The sequence below is a fragment of the Delphinapterus leucas genome, chromosome 5 (assembly GCF_059928025.1).
Source record: "Delphinapterus leucas isolate spDelLeu-1000000601 "Yukka" chromosome 5, BTC_Dleu_Yukka2, whole genome shotgun sequence".
NCBI lineage: Eukaryota > Metazoa > Chordata > Mammalia > Artiodactyla > Monodontidae > Delphinapterus > Delphinapterus leucas.
In genome coordinates, this window is record NC_143133.1 from 115,881,735 (window position 1) to 115,901,827 (window position 20,093).

At 35.0% G+C, this 20,093-nt stretch overlaps 1 protein-coding gene across 1 annotated transcript in view; it reads left to right on the top strand.

The window, feature by feature from the left end:
- Positions 1 to 16,567, top strand: part of CLGN (calmegin) — a 35,660-nt gene extending 19,093 nt beyond the window's left edge. Inside the window, exons 8-14 of the mRNA XM_022582460.2 lie at positions 7,210 to 7,323; positions 7,448 to 7,598; positions 9,142 to 9,357; positions 10,507 to 10,632; positions 10,851 to 11,010; positions 12,287 to 12,387; positions 14,210 to 16,567. Of these exons, the coding sequence (XP_022438168.2) occupies positions 7,210 to 7,323; positions 7,448 to 7,598; positions 9,142 to 9,357; positions 10,507 to 10,632; positions 10,851 to 11,010; positions 12,287 to 12,387; positions 14,210 to 14,290 (949 nt within the window). The 3' untranslated portion in view covers positions 14,291 to 16,567. The remainder of the gene's footprint in view (positions 1 to 7,209; positions 7,324 to 7,447; positions 7,599 to 9,141; positions 9,358 to 10,506; positions 10,633 to 10,850; positions 11,011 to 12,286; positions 12,388 to 14,209) is intronic.
- The last annotated feature ends 3,526 nt before the right edge of the window (positions 16,568 to 20,093 follow it).

The following is a 20,093-nucleotide window of genomic DNA, read 5'->3' on the forward strand; positions in this document are numbered from 1 at the left end:
TATTCAGTTCCAGATTACCTATAGCCTGAATTCAGATGGTGAGGGATAGTTTTATATCTCTACATTCAACTGAGATATTCTTTGTCCTTCAAATATGTTTTGTAATTTCTCCCTAAAATCTTGTTACCTTTATTCCTAAGAACGTTTTTTTTTTCCTGCTGACAGTTAACTCTTAATTATGGTTTTGCTAAGTAAATTATCTGTCTTTATGTATTTAACCCACCCTATTGGTTATCTATTGCTGTGTAACAAATTACCAAAAAACTGAAGACAACAAACATGAACTCACCCACTTCCTGAGAGGCAGGAATCTGGGAGTGGCTAGCTCCCCGGTTCTGGCTCAGACTCTCCTGAGGTTGCAGTCGAGCTGCCAGTAAGAGCTGCCTGCATCTGAAGGCTTGACTTGGGCAGCTGGAGGATCCACTTCCCACTGGCTTCTTGTAGCCTTTGTCAGGAAGTTTCAGTTCCCTGCCACCTAGGCCTCTCCTTAGGTCAGCTCATGACGTGGCAGGTGGCTCCCCTGGAGGGAGTGATCCAAGAGGGAGAGAGCACAACCACAGAAATTGCAGTGCCTTTTATAACCTAGTCTCAAAAGTGACATGCCATCACTTCAGCTGCATTCTGTTTGTCACACAGACCAACCCTAGTACAGTTGGGAGGGGACTACATAAAGGTAGATGTACTAAGTATGAGTAAAAAAAGTTTTATTCTTAGTTTACTAAGAGTTTTTTTTCTCCATGATTGGGTGTTGTATTTTGTAAAACACGTTTTGTGCATCTATTGAGATGACCACGTGGTTTTTCTCCTTTATTTTCTTAGTGTGGTGAATTATATTGATTGATTTTCTAATGTTGACTAACCTTGCAATCTCCTTGGTCAACAAGTATTGTCCTTTTGATGTTTGCTGGATTCTGATTGCATGGTTTTTTTTCTGTCAGATTTATTGAAGTATAACTTTCATACAGTTAAATCCATTTATTTTAGATATACAGTTCTATGAATTTGGAAAAATATACACAGTGATGTAACCACTACCGCAGTCGTGATGTAGAATATTTCCATCATTCCCCAAAGGCCTGTATATCCTTTTGTAATCAGTTCCCTCCTTCCACCTTTAACCTCTGGAAACTACTGATGTGATTTCTGTCCCTTATAGCTTTGCCTTTTCCAGAATATCATATAAGATGGAATTATACAGTATATAACTTCTGTTTCTGATTTCTTTCAGTCCGAATGATGCTGTCTGAGATTTATCTGTACTTTTTCTTGTATCAGTAATTAGTTTTGTTTTATTGCTGAGTAGTGTACCATTGTAGGGATGTATCATAATTTGCTTGTCCATTCACATATTGATGGAAGTTTTGGTTGTTTCCAGTTTGGGGCAATTATGAATAGAGCTGTTACAAACATTTGTGGTCAGGGCTTTGTATAGACATAATTTTTCCTTTTTCTTCGGTAAATGCCTAGGAGTGTGATTGTACGATAAGTGTGTGTTTAAATTTGTAAGAAACTGCCAAACTTTTCCAAAGGGCTATACCATTTTGCATTCCCACCATTATGTAAGAGTTCCAGATGTTATACATTAACAGCATTTGGTGTTATCTGTTTTTTTAACTGAGATATAATTGACATATAATATTGTAATAGTTTACGTGTACAACATAATGATTTGATATATGTATATATTGCAAAATGATCACTACAGTAAGTTTAGTTAACATCCATCGCTTCACATAGTTAACAGCTTTTTTCTTGTTTTGAGAACTTTTAAGATTCACTCTTCTTAACTTTCAAATGTATGATATAATGTGGTGAACTGTAGTCATCACGCCATACCTTACATCCCCAGGACTTATTTATCTTATAATTGGAAGTTTGTACCTTTTGACCTTTTGGTATTATCTGTTTTTGTTTTTCTGTTTTTCTTTGAATATTCTAAAAGGTTTGTAGTGGTATCTAATTGTAGTTTTGATTTACATTTCCCTAGTGACTAATCCTTAATCTCCCCAATTTTCATTTACTTGCCATTCATATCAGTTTCTTTGGAGAAGTATCTTTTCAATTTTTTCCCCTGCTTTATTTGGGTTATTCTTTTATATTCAGTTATGAGAGTTCTTTATATTCTGGATACAGGTGTTGTGTCAGTGTTCTAGTTCTGTATAACAAATTACCCCAAAATTAAGTGGCTTAAAACAACATTTGTTATCTCTCAGTTTCTTGTGATTCAGGATTCTGACTGCAGCTTAGTGGGTCCTTTGGCCCTGGGTCTTTCAGCTGCAATTAAGATGTCAGCTGGGGCTATCGTCATCTAAAGGCTCAAGGAGGAGCTAATCCAGTTTCAGTTTCACTCAAGTGGGCATTGGCAGGATTCAGTCTCTCAAGGGACTGAATTGTTGTTGGACCGAGGGCCTCGGTTCCTGGCTGGGTGTTGGCCAGAGTCATCCCTTGGTTCCTTGCAATCTAGGCCTCACCACAGAGTATCTCACAACATGGTAGCTGTCTTCAACGGAAGCAAGGGAGAGGGTAAGGGAGGGGAGAAGACAGTGCGAAGAAGATGGAGGTTACAGTCTGTACTGGGTTAACACTGTCCTCCAAAATTCCATGTCTACCCAGAACCTGTAATTGTGACTTTATTTGGAATTAGGACCTTTGCATCTGTAATCAAGTTAAGATGAAGTAATACTGGATTAGGGTGGGCCCTAAATCTAGTACTACCGGTGTCCTTGTAAGAAGAGGGAAATTTGGACACAGACACACAGGGAGAACACGATGTGACAACTGAGGCAGAAATTGCAGTGATGCATCTACAAGACAGGGAATGCCAAGGGTCGTCAGTGGCCACCAGAAGCAAGGAAGAAACAAGGAAATATCCTGTCCTGGAGCCTCTAGAGAGAGCATGGTCCTGCCCAAAACTTTGATTTCAAATTTCTAGTCTCCAGAATTGTGAGATAATAAATTTCTGTCACTTTAAGCCACCCAGATTGTGGTGTTTTGTCACAGCAGCCTAGGAAAACTAACATACAGTCTTTTATAACTTAATCTTGGAAGTAGCATACCATTACTAATTTCTGTTCATTAATAGCACGTTATTAGGTCCCACCCACACTCAAGGAGAGGGGACTTCACATGGACATGAATACCAGGAGGCAGGATCATTGGAAAACAATTTCAGAAGCTGCCTACCTCAGTCTGAGATTGCCAGTGCCAGAGTCCCTGAGGTGAGGACCCGGTTAGGTGGCACCCAGATTTCGCAGTACAGACACCGCAGTAATAAATGTTACTTTAAGCCCCTAGGTTTTGGGGTAATTTGTTATGCAGCAATAGTCAATTACTATAGATATGCAGTATGCAATATTTCCTTTCACTCTGGGGCTTGTCTTAATTTTCGTAACAGAGAGCAGAATTTTTAAATTTTTATGAAGTCCGGTTTGTCAATATTTGTTTTTGATGATTCATGCTTTTTGCATCTTACTAAGATAAGATGTCTTTGCCTAAATGTGACAAAGAATTTCTTTTGTTTTCTAGACAAATAGTTTTGACTAAAACTCTGTTCTGAGTTAATTGTTCTATGTAGTGTGAGGTATAAATCAAGATTAATTTTCAAAAATATGGGTGTCTAATTGTTCCAGCATCTCTTATCATCCATTTAATGTCTGTAATGAGCTGTACTGATGTCCCCTCTTTCTTTTCTGATATGGCAGTTAGTGTTTTTTCTTGATGTGTCTAGCTGAGGGTTTATCAATTTTATTGAGCTTTTTGGAGGACCAGCTTTTGTTTTAGTTTTTTCCCTTCCATTGGCCTTCTTTGTATTTCATTATTGCCTTCCTCTTCTTACTTTGGACTTAATTTGCTTCTCTTTTCTACCTTATTAAGGTAGAAAATAATTTTCGATAGAAGCAGCTGTAAAATTTCTCTAAGCACTGTTTTAACTAAGTTCCACAAATATATATTCAGTTCATACTGTTATATAATTTCCCTAGTGATTTTTTCTTTGAATCATGTATTTTTAAATGTGTTGCTTTGTTGTCAATTATTTATGGATTTTCCAGATATGGTTTTCATTTTAACTCCCAAGTTAATTCTGTTGTGGTCAGAAAACATTCACAAACATCAATTACATCAGCATTGTTCAAAAGCTTTTATATTCTTAATGGTTTTCAGTCTGTTCTCTTACTGAGAGAAGAGAACTAAAATCTTCAACTATGATTGTGGATTTGTCTTTATCTCCTTTGAGTTCTTTTAGTTTTTGCTTCAAGTATTTTGAAGATCTGTTACTAGATCAATTCACAGTATTTCATGACCTCTTGAGGAGCTGACCTTTTTATTATTATAAAATGTCCTTCTTTATAAACTCTTATAATACTCTCTGACTTGAAGTCTACTTGGTCTGATATTAAATCAGCACTCCAATTTTCTTTTAAGTCATGTTTCCATTGAATATTATTTTCCATTATTTACCTGTAACCTGTATATGCCTTTATTTTTCAGGTGATTTTCTTGTAGGCAACTACATTTGGGTCTTGCCTTTTAATTTGAGTGTTTTAAATCATCTACATTTAATGCACTTATTGCTGTGGTTGGGTGTAAACCTACCATCTCACTACTTGTTTTTTCTTTGTCCCATATATTCTGTGGCTTTTTATAAAATGTTTTTCCTGGCTTTTTTCGGATTGAGTTATATTTTATTTGAGTCTTCTATTTTTTCTTCTCTGTTGGCTTTTTGGCTTTTCATCTGTAGCTGGTTGTTTTGCTGGTTGCTCTAGGGTTTGCAATATGCATCTTAAACCTATTTCAGTCTACTCTCAAATAGTGTTATGCCACTTCATGTCTAAGTTAATCATATGAGAGTCTTATATTTTCTCCCGTACATCCTTCATGCTATTATCATACATTTCCTTCTTTATATACTGTGAAGGCCATGCATATTTATTCTTCAATCAGTCTCTTTTTATCGGACAGTTATGAAGGGAAAAGTTCTTTTATTTACCCACATATTTACCATTTCTGGTACTCTCCTTCTTTTGTGTGGATAGAAATTCCTGTCTGTTATTGTTTTCCTTCTGCATGATAAACTTGTCTTAATACATTGTAGTACATACCTGTTGTCATTGCATTCTCCTAAATTATTTGTCTGAAAATCTCTTTATTCTGCCTTCAGTTTTGAAGGATTTTTCACTGTGGGGTTATAGGTTGATAGTTATTTTGCAACAGCCATTCCTTATCATGAGGCTCACACTGATTCTGATGAGGAGTCAGTTGTTATTCTCATCCTTGTTCTCCTTTACCTAATATGTCATTTTTTCTATTTGGTTTTAAGATTTATTTTCACTGTTACTGGTTTTCAATAGTTTGATTTTTGTTGTGCCTTGATGTCATTTGTTTGTGTGTGTGTGTGTGTGTGTGTGTGTGTGTGTATTTGCCTTGCTTTGGATTCTTTGAGCTTTTTGAAATGTGGGTTTATAGTTTGTATCAAATTTGGGTAACATTTGGCCATTATTTCCTTAAATATTTATATATGGCTCCCCATCTCTTTTTTGGGATACCACTTAAATATGTGTTAGACTGCTTTACGTTTGTTACACAAGTCACTGAGAATCTATTCATTTTTTAAAACCAGTTTTTCTCTGTGTACTTCATTTTGGAAAGTGTCTATTACTATTTCTTCAAGTTCTTGTTGTTTGTAAACATTGGGGTTTACCACCTATTCAGATAGAATGTTGCTCCTGGAAAACCAAAAGTGTTAACTTGTTGACTGTCTTTTAGATAAATAGGGGTACTGGTTAGCAGTGAAAATGTCTTTGCCTTAAGGGAAATAGTATAGGGAAGTAACTTGTGCAAGGTAGGAAGAATAGTACTTTTTAAAAAAAATTAATAAGTCACTTATTAGTGTATCACTTCCATGAATTCATGCTATCAGAAAAGGTAGGACTACATCCCTCCATGTGGGCTTTCTAACATTGCTTCACAGTTGTTTGCCCATAAAGAGTAGGGTTGGGACATGAGAGAAACTGTACAATGAGAGAAACTGTATATACCAACCTCATTCTGATTGGTGAAATGTGTGAGAATTTTTTTTATAAAGTGCTAAAAGAGATGCACCCTTAAATTTTAAACCCCGGTTACTCTGAGCTCTCAGAGACCCTAAGATAACATTAATAACAGGCAAGTACAAGTCTTTACATACATAGATTTGATTATTTCAATTTGTTACTCAGTCTTTACATATATATTGTTGATTATTTCAGTTTGTTATTCAAGTTTTGTTTGGAAAATCGTAATGTAGCTTCTTATTTAAAATTTTTACTTTTCTGTAAAGATGAAAATTATGTTAGTAATTCTATTCACTACTTACTGTGACTATGTTTATATACTTTAGAATTTACTTTCTAAGTGTTATTTTTTAATGAAAATAAAAAAATTACTAGAATTAAATATGGAGAGTTTTAAAAAAATAATATTGGAGTAGGGAAGACCTTTCCAAATATGACATAAAATTGAAGAATCATAAAGGAAAATGTTAATAAATTTCAACTACATGAAAATAAATGTTTTACATGGCAAAAAAAAAAAGAAAACCTCACCATGAGCTACATTAAAAAATGCATGAGAAACTGGAAAAAAAATTTACTTCATATAGCTGACAACTGATTTCTTATTAATTTCTAATATATTCCAGGATATTAATTATAGCATTATTCATCATAGTAAGTTTTTGAAAACACTATTCTCAACAACAGATAGATTAAATAAATTATGATATATTCACAAAGTATAAAATTATGCAACTGTTAAGAAGAATGAAGCAGATATATATTTATATAAAACAGAGCTCCTAGAACAGTCTTGACATGTAGTAGTCATCCCATATGTTTGTTGATGAATGAGTTTTTAAGTGAACAAAAGCAAGGTCTAACATACTCTATATAGAGTGCTATCATTTGTGTAAAAAAAGTATGTGTGTGTGTGTATATATATGTATATATATATACACACATATACACACACATACATACGTGCATGTATGTATAGAACATAACAAGTAATATATATAAAAAAGTGTATAGTAGAAGATTTAGGTGGATGAGAGAGGGGAGGTAGTAGGTACAAAGACAGGGTAGGAAATGCCTTTTGGTACCTTATGAATTTTGTAGCGTGCATTTTTAAACTGCTTGAATAGTTAATAATTAGCATAAAATACTGTATTTACAGGGATGAAAGTGAACCTGCCCAAATAGAAGATTCAAGTGTTGTTAAACCTGATGGCTGGCTTGATAATGAACCGAAATTTATTCCAGATCCTAATGCTGAAAAACCCATTGACTGGTAAGCATTCTTCATCTTCAAATGTCAATTTCATATGTTTCTTACTTGCTTTTTTGTTACTAGTTTATATGACTGACAGGAGAGACTTGAGGTTACTCCATTTGCTTTGTTCTAACATCCTAAGGAATGAAGACATGGATGGAGAATGGGAGGCACCTCAGATTTCTAATCCGGCATGTCAGATTGGGTGTGGCGAGTGGAGCCCTCCCATGATAGGTAACCCAAAATACAAAGGAGTATGGACACCTCCAATGATAGATAACCCTAACTACCAGGTAATAACCACTTGTTCCAGTCCCATAGTAAACTTTAAAATGTTGTGCTATTTATCTAGTTATTGATAATGTTATGTTAACTTCAGGAAATTTGATTTGTATAATAGTGTGCCTTAGCTATCTTAAGAAGTCAAAGAACATAGTACTCCAACTAATTTATGTTTAAAAAGTGAAACATTCCTTATTTAATTTTCTGGGGGAATAAAATTAAGAACTAAAGATAAGTTACTTTATACTATATTTTTCCTTATACTGATGATCACTTTGAAATAAAATTTTATTTTAGAATTAAATATAAGAAGTGACTTCTGATCAAGAAGACTCAGGTTGCACATTTTAGTAATTAAAGTCTGTGCTTAATTAACATGCTCCTTACTCTCTGGTATTATTAAAATTGAATTTTTTTCCCTAATATGAATCAGATATTTTTTGAGTATACCTAGTTTTGGAGGTAGAAATCCTTATGTTATCCATTTAACCCTCTAGTTTTATCTAATTATTCATTGACATTTTCTAACATTTATTTTATATATACAGTTATATATTCTTTTTGCTCACTGTAGTTTTTCTTCATAGTATTTATCACAAAATGTCTGTTTTGGTAACTTTTTTAACGTCTATCTCCTTCATTAGATTTTAAACACCATAATGCAGGGACCATGTCTGCCTTGATTACCACTGTATCCTAGCATCTGGCATAGTGCCTGGCACAGAATAGACATATGTGATGGTGGAATAAGTCAGTGAGTGATCATATTGTCCAATGTATTTGATTTGATTGAGTTTAATCATTCAAGATCTAATGGAACTTCTGTGTTGAATAATTGTTCTGAGATTCAACCGTGGTTGATTATTGATGCCTATCATGAGTATATGATGAAAGGTGCGGTTCCGTTTTTGCCATACAGTGATCTCTGATTTGAACAATTTTAATGATATCTTGTCTTGAATATCTTTACTAAATGTAAAAAAAACCCAACTTGTCTAATATAGTGTCAGTTGTGAAATTTGATTACTCAAGTTTCTGTACTGGATTTTCACTCTGCCTCTTTTTTTTTTTTTGGCAGTTTACTTATTTATTTTACTTATTTTGGCTGCACTGGGTCTTCATTGTGGCGCTCAGGCTTCTCTAGTTGCAGCGTGCTGGCTCTAGAGCACACGGGCTCAGTAGTTGCACTGCGTGGGCTTAGTTGTGGTATGTGGGATCTTAGTTCACCAGCCAGGGATTGAACCCAGGGCCCCTGCATTGGGAGCACAGAGTCTTAAGCACTGGACAACTAGGGAAGTCCCCTTTTGCAGAGTTTAAAGTCATTGTTCATAGGGAACATTGTGTACAGGATATATTTCATAGGGAACATCGTGTTCCGGATAAGAAGAAACAAGATTTTATTTCTAGTGAATTACTAATGAATTAATTATAAGTTAAAGTTTTCTTTTTTCCAGTTAGTATTGCTAATTTCATTCAACACCAACTACTTCTTGAGTAACATTTATAATGAAATTATTTTATTTGAAAATGTCTTTAAATTATTTTTTCTCACAGGGTATCTGGAGTCCTCGAAAAATTCCTAATCCAGATTATTTTGAAGACAATCACCCATTTCTTCTGACTTCCTTCTGTGCTCTTGGTTTAGAGCTTTGGTCCATGACCTCTGATATCTACTTTGATAATTTTATTATTTGTTCGGAAAAGGAAGTAGCAGATCGCTGGGCTGCAGATGGCTGGGGAGTGAAAATAATGATAGAAAATGATAATGAGGTACAGTATTTACCATACGGTAATAATAGGATGTGGTTCTGGTTATAGGTTGTACAAATGGCCTTTAAAAAAGGTAAATAAATGTGCCATAATTACTAAATGCTAAAGAAGCATATTTAAATAAATTTATGTAGACAGAGTATTTAGCTTTACCAAATATGATACAGCTTCATTATAAACTAATAATGAATTATATATATGTAAGTCTTCATTTCATTTATTAAATTATGATAGCATAATGGGATTGAGTGCCTTTTGATGGTTATAGAAATGAGACCACTACTACTACTAGAAATGAGACTTAATATCTTTGTCACCTATCATTTTAAGGCCTAAGTGGGAACAGTAATCTAAATATTCTTTATTCATTTTAACTACTTTTCACTTAGAGGAGTATAGAAACTTTTAAAATTTAATATTATTATGTTTCAGTTTTTTTCCCCAAATCTTAACACTACTTAGAAAAGAATAAGCTAAGTATTTCAACACAATGCATCTTGGAGAATCTTATCTTTAAAACGAATTACTGTAAAGAAAAATGTGTACCTCACATTAGGTCTCTTTGGATATTAGCTAAAACCATCAGAAGAGTAAGTAAAGGTAAAGGGATTCTCATTTGGAAACTCTTTTAACTAAAACATTTGATGATTTTAGATTTTATTTTAGTAAGAGAAACAATTTCCTTCCTGAAGGTTGTGTGTAAAATTTGTTAATAAACAAGAAAAAGAAAACACAATGATTATCAGGTTGATTTTTTTTTTTTAGTAAGTTTTTTAAATGTACAGGTTGAGTTATCAGAGAGTTGTGTACTTCTAAATGAACCAGATAATACATCCATAAAGAGTAGTTCTATCCTGAAACTTACCAAAAAAGAAAACTGTCCAAATTCTTGCTGGTAGGTTAGCAATATTCACCTATATAGTATAATGTACCTTCTACTACAAAGTGTCAAACAGCAATGCATGCGAATAATTGTTTAAACTTTATGAAGTATAAAATGAGAAAATAAAATATCTTTTATCTTACAAATTCACGATTCCTTAATATAAAACCACCTAGGTGAAATAAGTTTTTTGTTTTTGTAGGCTGTATTTCTGAATGAAGGTTTATAAAATCTTAATTGCCTTTTTATGCTTATTTCTTCTCTAGCCTAGTATATTCAAACAGTTGACGGCAGCTACTGAAGAGCGCCCATGGCTTTGGTTCATTTATCTTGTGACAGCAGTGCTTCCAATAGCATTAATTACTTCATTTTGTTGGCCAAGAAAAGTAAAGGTAAAGAAAATGAATTTTTGTCAACAGTAAAAAAAAAAAAAAAAAAAACTCTTAGTGTTTAGGAGTTCTATATTGGAGCAAGTGGCTCTTAAAAGTAATAAACTAAATTGCCTGTAAGTTTTTACTGATAGTTCACTATGATATCACTTATTGCAAAAAATCTTTTTGTAAATAGAGCTTTGCTTTTAGTAAAAATAGCTTGTGTTAAACTGCGACAGAAAGGATATGAAGATGCAGAGTTCAAAAAACTGGACATATGTAAACCACAAACAAAGGGAGCACTAGAGCAAGAAGTAAAGGGAGAGAAAGCAGCCCTGGAGAAACCAGTAGACTTGGAAGAGGAAAAACAGCAAAGTGATGGTGAAATTCTTGAAAAAGGTAAGACGATGACGGTGATTTATAATGGGGACAAAGCTGGGCAAAGCTCCCTTAAAATAGTAGATTAAGTGGTAAACACGGGCTGTTGCACTTGTTTATTGTCAGATTTATACCATTTGAATCTCCAAGAAGGCGTGACTGGCGAAGAGGAGTAACATCCTTGCCTGGGTTGTACCTGAGCAGACATCCAATGTATGACTTTTGTTTTCTAGGAAGAAAGAGGTGTAAAAATTGTTCAGTTGCTTCAGAACCTAGCAACTATGAATCCCATATGCCATAGCTTGTTTTTGTTGTTGTTGTTTGTTTGTGGTTTTTTTTTGCGGTACGCGGGCCTCTCACTGTTGTGGCCTCTCCCGTTGCGGAGCAACAGGCTCCGGACGCGCAGGCTCAGTGGCCGTGGCTCACGGGCGCAGCCGATCCATGGCATGTGGGATCTTCCTGGACTGGGGCACGAACCCGTGTCCCCTGCATCGGCAGGCGGACTCTCAACCACTGCGCCACCAGGGAAGCCCTGCCATAGCTTTTTGCAAAGATTTTTCTCCCCTCCAAGGATGAGATGGGAGGTACAGACCATGGCTTCTGTAGAAGAGTAATCGGTTTAAGGCAGGTGATTGCAGCAACAAAATCCACACCAAGTCTCCCAAGGGCTGTTGTTTATCAGATAATTTATCATGTGGAACGAACAGTTTAATCTCTTGAAAGGATTACTAAATCATACGTCCCCTTGCCACCCTCTACTAAACTCCAGAAGATGTTAGAACTGAAGACAGCTGAGGCTTTTTGGTGCCTCTCCAATGTGACTTCCTTATGCACATTGAGGTAGCAATAAAACTATTGATATTTGTCAGGCATCCCAAGCCAGGCTACAGAATGAGCCCTTTATAACCTAAATTATATCTTGAGCACTGTTTTTAACTTAATAGTTGATGCAACAGTTGACTTAAAAAACATACTCCCTCAAAACACACATGCACACACGTATATTTACATATATGTGTGTACACACACACACACACACACATTCTTTGGTTTTCATTTTACATACAGAGTGCTTTAAAATTCTTTAAACCTGCCCCTTTCCTCAAATATGATTTATTTATAAAATGTGATAAAATAAATATTTCTATTTAAATTTTTAAAAATGTCTAATGGAAGAAATTGCTTATAAATATTGGAATTTAAATACATCCCTCCACTTTTATTTAATACTTTTAAGTAGCAAAATTCTAATTCGAGTTTTTGCCTTTAATAAAATCTATTTAATAAAAAATTCCAGAAGAGGAAGGTGAACCTGAGGAAAAGAGTGAAGAAGAAATTGAAATCATAGAAGGACAAGAAGAAGGTAATAAATCACATAAGTCTGGATCAGAGGATGAGGTAAGCAACTCTTTAACAGAAAATAAACTAGTTTCTATGTATGACTGTTAATCCATAAAAAAATATTTAATAAAAACAATCTGGTTTTGAAGAATTTTTTGCCATATTTCTCCCAGCTTTCTTAAGAGCATACATATTGCTTTAAAATGTATCCTTAAGGAAAGCATGAAAATAATGTAATTTATGTCCTCTTAATGCCTAATGAAACAGTATAAAGTAAGCCTTTGGTTTACAAAATATAAAGAGAGAGCTACGTCTGTAAAAAATGACGTCATTAAAGTGTTTTGTTGAAAGGTGTAATAAGCAGACCATCTGAATATTTAAAAAGTAAGTCTGTTTATTACAAGACAATTTTCTTTTAGCCATTGTGAAAACGTTCTCACTGTCACAGTTATTTACTGTAATATTTTGAAAGATTGCATTCATTGGGTAGTTGAGTACTATGCCCGGTAATGGTGTTTTTCTCAAATCTTTAATAAGCTAGTTTCTCATTAACTTGATATGTCTGCCCCCTTTTCCATCCTGATGTATGATAGAACTTTCCACAGTGCCTTTTTTTATAGTCAGTTATTATGGAATCAGAAACCATCCAGGTATAATTCAGAACCCGAGCTTTCTTCTTTCACCTAGTATATACCCCCCAAGCCTGTTTTCTCTGCTTCTCTAGCCCTCTAAGAGCTGCATAACCCCACCTGCCGGTCACCGTCCCCAGCACTCTCATAGCTTAGAGTTAGGTAGGGTAAAGGTCCGTTATGCCTGGACTGTTGCATGTGATGAGATAAACTTGCTATTTTGTTTATTTGAAGAAATCTCCCAGATAAACTTCTGTTGTTAGTATTTTAATTGTTTTCTAAAGCTTATTCAGTACATATACCTGGTTACTGGTCTTAACTGCCTAGTGAGTTTTTTTTAAATGGGCTTTGGGGCTCATTATCTAGTATGCATATCTTTATTTAGAGGGAGCTGGGTGAAGATAATTTCTTTCAGAACAGAGTTTTAAGCAGTCCTTGTTTCCCGCCGTCACTCTTTTAATAATAATATTTGGAATCATTCACTGAATGTGTATTCTAGTTATATTTTGCTTTGTAAAATATTTTGTGTACTTTTAAAAGTATCTAAATTCCATCTTTTCAGTCTTTTAATCTTCTTATATGTTTGTCAGTGAGCTAAAATAAATCAATTTTTATATAATATAACCTTTAGAAATAATTATAACTATTTTGTATAATACCTGCATTATTTTATTGTTATACAAGTTTAATTTATATATAAACGATTATTCTGGAAGGATAGAATTAAAGGAGAGAAAAAGCCCAAACCATAAGTTTAATGTTTCCCTTTCCTCTCTGTTAATTTTTCTCAAAGTGTTAGGTACCAGAAGTTCTGAAAAAGTCTCTGTAAAACCAGCTCAGCAATTCATTACTTACAGAAACATTGTGATGTATAGTTAATGCTTAATATCCCACAATGAAAATATCATGTAACCTTTAATTAACCATGACATTAGATTAAGTTGTAAATCATGAAATAAAATCATGAATTGAGTTATTAGCATTATTCCTTGTCAGATGCATATTTGACAAACAGTTATTCTAAAAATGTAATCATGGCAAAAGATGAACAAATTGAAACATCAATTTATATACACGTTTTTGATCAGTTATTAAGTAAAGGAACATAAAAATAAAGATATATATGTATTATAAACATAAAGATGTTTTGTTAGAAACATGTATTTTAGAGAATAAGAAATACATTACTTACTACTCTCTACTAGTTGCCCACTGTATGAAAATAAACGTTTTCATATATTTTTCCCTAGATGAGGGAAGCAGATGAGAGCACAGGATCTGGAGATGGGCCAGTAAAGTCAGTACGCAAAAGAAGAGTACGAAAGGAATGACCTGTATTCAAGTATTTTTAATTCCTAAGAGAGAGAGTTGGCATTCTCAAGTGAACTAGACTCAATCTGCACATCCTGTTTCTACTATCTAGCAATGATATTCTTTCAGACATTTATTTTAATCTTATTTTTCAGAAAAAAAAAAAAACAACTTTGAAGTTAACCTGGTCTTTGAATTTAGAATAAAAGAAAAGTGGCACGTTACATGTCACATTTTAAGAGATTAATAGCATTAGAAGTTACACAGTTTTAATAGTTTGGAGAAAGTTTTGGTTTCTACAGAGCAAAATAATATGCAGCCACTTCACTGCTATTGGAAGAATCAGTTATTGGAATTTCCCCTTAAACGGCTATACTACAGTATAACTGGTAGTTCCATAGTATAAATAAGTGTGAGTTCTGTTGTACAGAGCTAAATGCAATAAAGTTTCTGCATGGTTGTTTGTTTCTATCAACAACCGAAAGTGTTGTATGTGACCCACATTTACCTCCTTTGTGTCAAATTATAGTTATGGTCCATTGTTCACGTAAATTATAGAGTCCTTTAAAGAGGTGCTTTGTTGACAGACAAATCAACAAAACTGAAATGTCTATGTGTCATTCATAGAATCACTGGTCAATAGTGCAGCATACTTATATTTGAATACAGAGATAAGAGGTTTATCAAAACGAAATGGTGTACAGATTTTTTTGAAGCTGTTACAGTTGTTTTATGCCAGAATGGCTTACTCTGTTTACAAGATTGCTTATGCCTACATTGCTCTTGAAAGTAACATTTAAATATTTTTTCTTCTTTAAATGATACCATCTTTAATAGGTAAATTATTATGGGGGAGTCTTTCTTTTATCTGATCATTAAGAGATTGTAATGGCTAATAGATATCAATCATCATGCTTTGTATTTTTATCTTTTTTCCGACAAAGTCAAATCTATCTTCTGACAAATTCAAATCTATTGTCTCATCTAGCTTCAAAGCTGCCTCTATGGTAGACTATTGCTCCTCTTTTTAAAACACAGTTGACCCTTTTACAACAGAGGTTTGAACTGCGTGGGTCCACTTATACACAGATTTTGTTTTCAATTAATTCTATAGAACTACACGGTATGTTGAATCCTCTGATGCAGAATCTGCAGATAAGGATGGTCAACTATGGGACTTGAGCATCTGTGGATTTTGGTATCTGCCATGCGTCCTGGAACCAATCCCCCATGGATACCAAGGAACGACTGTAGGTACCAAAAGTCACAGAAGTACATTATAGTAGAGCTGTATTATTCCATTTAACATATTTAAGAATTTTTCCGGTTTGGGTGACAGACCCTTTGGAAGGTGATCTAAATCTTTGAGACCATGGAACTACTTTAATACCAACTATCTAGAGAACGCTATACTAGTTGGGTAATATTTTGGATTCCTTCATGGACATATACATCCCATCCTTGGGTAAGCCCGCCTCCTATACATCCCCCTCCCCAGTAGTACATTTAAAGCTTATGTATAAGGAAAAGGAGCCTCTAGCTTCTCCTCTGACATAAAGGAAGCCAAACACAGCCAGTATAGCCACTATTCACTCCTTATTTCAGGGAGTGAACTGAAAATGAAAATAAGTGCTTTATTCCATTGCTGTGTTCTGAACTTTCCATAAATTGGTGGTGGACAATCTTAATATGTAGTTAACCATACTTTGTATTTATTTAATACTGACTAAACTTAACGCATCTTGCAAGGACTCCCTTTCTTGCTTTGTATTTGGAATGTCCAAGTGAACTAGATATACTGAATGATTCTAGATGAGATTGTTTCTGAAAGTAAACTACTACTTCATGAGATAAATCCTTTCTTAACTTTATGGAAAACTTCTTGCCGACAAGTGTCTTATATATGATCATTTTTTTCTAAAGATTATTAAAGCTTTTTTTACTTTCTTGGTTGCAGATTAATTTTAACTTTCACATTTGGTTAAACTCCATGAGCTTGCAGGGGTAAAATCTGAGCAACCAGTTTTTGCCAGTTCACTGCTCCTTCCTGTGGATGTACCATGCCTGATAGGTTTAAATTTGTGTATTAGATCCATGCAGTAGACAAAGCATAGAGTCTTCTTTAATAACGAAATGGCTTTTTCCTTTTACCACCGTAATGTGACTTTATTGTTTAAAACGATTTAAGTTTTATCCTTTCCTCTAATAAAGGAGAAAAATAAATGTATTTTGCCCTTTATTTCAGTTGGCCTTTTTAGAGGCTTTTTAACTTGACCAGGCTAAAGTAACTTCCTTTTCCTTGAACTTTTTTTGAAGGTAACCTTGCTTCCATTGGTCATTCCTCTAGGAAGATACATACTGCTAGAACTAGGAGCCTTTTTAAAGTGTCAGTCTACATTTGCAAAACACAGAGGATAAACCTGCTTACGTGTTAAAATTAACCACTAGCAATGAATATAATGTACCTTGGAAATTTAGAATACTAATTTAGAAAACTAATAGTTTTCAGTGAAAACTATTTAGAATAGTTAAAACATAAATATATTACACTCTAGGTACCTATGAAGCTTTTTTGTTCTCTTTTCAATTGTGGTTCTGTTTTTAACTTCAGCAGGATTTAAAGATGAAATATCATATGGTTAATATTGGATAACTACTTAAATCTCATGTAAAGGATTTATTTAAACATAATAGTAGGATTTTCTACATAAATTCTAATAATCTCTTTCCAAATTATAGCTCCCATTTCCATAGTATGACAGCTGTGAGGAGTTAAGGAAATAAAATTATCCCTAATCCGACAGGTCAGATGAAGCAGGTTGATGGGAGAGAAAATGTATTTTTGAATGCATCTGAAGTTTGTAGAGATCCAAATACATGGAAAAGCAATGGTAATTTTAGAGAAAATGGGCAACAGGATAATTTTTTTAAATGATCTTTTAACACCTAACATAGTATCTTACCACATATTTTGTGTTTCTTAAATGAATACAGTTTTACGTCTTATGTAAAATTTTGGAGTAATTTCAAGTTTTAATTACTTAGACTAAACATTTGATAAGCCATCTATAGATAATAATAGAAAATTTAAAACAAGGCAAATACATTATACAATTGATTACAGTGTATTACTTTAGCTTCTGTCATCACTCCTCAATACCCCTTCCATTATATGGTAAATTAGGTCCTAAGGTCAACATAAAGTCCATGTTATAGTAAATATCTTCAAATACCATTAATCTCTATGATTTAAGTGAAATAGACTGTAGCTTGTTTTTAGGATGGAGTAGCTAGAGGCAATTAAGTCATTCTTCCAATTATTAACCTTTCATTTAGTCACACCTCTCTGTTCTTTCATGATGTACAAGTGGTCTCACCAACTAAGTAATACCTGGTCTTTGCTGGCAATTTTGATTATATCAGCATTGAAGAAATATCTGATGACAACCACTAGAGGGTGTTAACTCAAGATAGGGAAAAACAAAATTATCGGGGAAAGTAAAGAAAGACTGCATTCTAAAGAATTAAGATCAGTTTTGCTTTGTTTCGGACCATAAAAGTAATTCTAGAATATATAATTCACCTTTCACTTCTCGTTTGGAGAAAGGACTTGATCAGGAATATAAATATGACATCATAAACTGGTTGGAACTGCATGCTTGGATGACTTTGGTTATTTCTCCACAAATTGTTTTATTGTTACACGTACAATTCCAAATTCCAAAAATCTCTGTAAATCTGAAGTTTTTCATGTTTGACATCAAAACTCATTTGGCAGCCAAACCTGACCTCCCTGACAGGCTATCTGTAGTCTTTACTTACGTAACTTAGTATTAAATTCATATATTTCGCTACAAAAATATTAATGTATTTGATTCCAAGTACTGCCCCAAGCTGTACTGGTGTATGAGTCATAATACTTTATGAAATGAAAAATTCCAAATTCTGAAATAACTGGTCCCAAGAGTTCCAGATAAGGGACTGTGAGCTGTATTAACTTGCTATAAGTCGAGTCCAAAGTGAATACAAAAAGGACAAATTTTGGATGGAATACTAGTGTTAGTATTGAGGGAAGTTCTACTGGGAGACCCTGAGGAAAAGCGGTCCCTGCCAGTCATCATTCCACCAGCATTTAGAGCTAGGAAGTATCACTATTAAAAATGTCTTCTGACACTGGTTAAAACAATAAGGAAGACTTTGTTTAGGACTATCGCAATAGGGCCAAGACGATCACCATAGGGGAGAGAGAATGGGCTTAACTCCAGATACAGTGAAGACAGCTGGGGATTTATAGTCGTTGAGCAGAGTGGGTCGGGGGAGGGTTGGTGGATGGAAAATTCCTAAGAGGAGACATCGAGGGTAGAAGGGTGCTTGCCATGCCGATTTAACAGGATTCTTGCTGAAGGCAGGCAGGGTGATCAGATTCACTTAGCAGGATTTTTACTAAAACTGGACTAGGCAGGCTGAAGACAGGGCCTAAGATGAGGCCTAGACAAAGAGGGCTCAGAAGAACCTGGTTAAAGTTTGGTCAAGGAGAGAGTCTTGATCAGAAGCTAGGCACAGTCCCTGTGCACACTGTTTACCACCTGTATTTCTAATATAGAAATGACATCCTGAAGATATTGCCATAATGAAAACAGAATATATAACACTGGTTTACCATTCATATGACGAGCAGGTGGGGCATGAATTTCAGGTAACATTTTGTCACTTGAGTTAACAGCTGTAGGACAGCAGTTGGATAAGCCAAAATGTGAAATGAATTGGCTGTTCCTTGATGCTTTTAGCAAGGTATCGCAGGAAGGAACTTACCAGTGTCCAAGCAGAGATGGAAGGGAATAGAGAAGGATCACACATATTAGGTACCTCACAAGATTAGAAAAACTAATTGCTTCTGTACCCTGAATAGCAGAAAAAGTTCAAAATGGTTTTATTTTTGAGGTGTGGGAGGTAGAAGGGGAAGGCCAGTTAAGACTTCTCTTCCAAGTGTTAAGGCAATCAAAGGGACCCAGCCCTGCAGTGACACCTGGGTGTTGCAGTCCCAGTGCAGTCTTATTTTCAGTTGGTTTCAAAGTAGCCTCCATTAAAGAGAGGCAGGGTCCTGTGAGGAAGGAAAGCAAGCAAACTTTTGAGAATTTGGTCTAGAAAAGAGCTTGATTGTGATTCCTAGCCTATGGAACTGAAGCATATCGACAACAAGGTTGTTTTTGAGGGAGTTGTACAGCCCAAGAAATGTGAGCTTGGCCTACAAACGATGGGCAGCAGACTCACACCAGCGCGAATTGGACTGCTTTCACAACTCCCATGAGAGGAATGGACAAGGAGTAACTTTCCAGTTGGGGGAAGCCATGGAGAGCAATGGGTAAGGGAAGTCCCTTGCCAGAGATTACAGTCAGGGTCTAATCAAGGAACTTCGTCCACTATCAGAGACAGGATCTTTACAGGGTCTCTCTCCCAGGAGTATTCCACAACTGCTTTGATGTGTTTCCCTTTATTCCGTTGTCCATATTTCGAGTTCCTATTTAGGTATCCTATCCCCACTACACCATTATAAATGGGCAGAGCAAATAATCTGTCATCAGTTTAGAGGCGGTCAGACTATTAGGAGTCACATCTACAACTGACAGACCTTGACAGAGATCCTAGATTTTGAGCCAAGTCAGTAACTGGATGAGGAGAGGTTGAGTACGTTGTGTGTATGGGAAGAAGGCTGGGCACAGATACTTAATAGCGAGAGAAGAGGGCTGTGCCTGAAGCTGCTGCCACCCTCATCCTCTGTCGGCTTCCATAATAAAGTCATAGCTGGAATATGGCTTCCAGCCA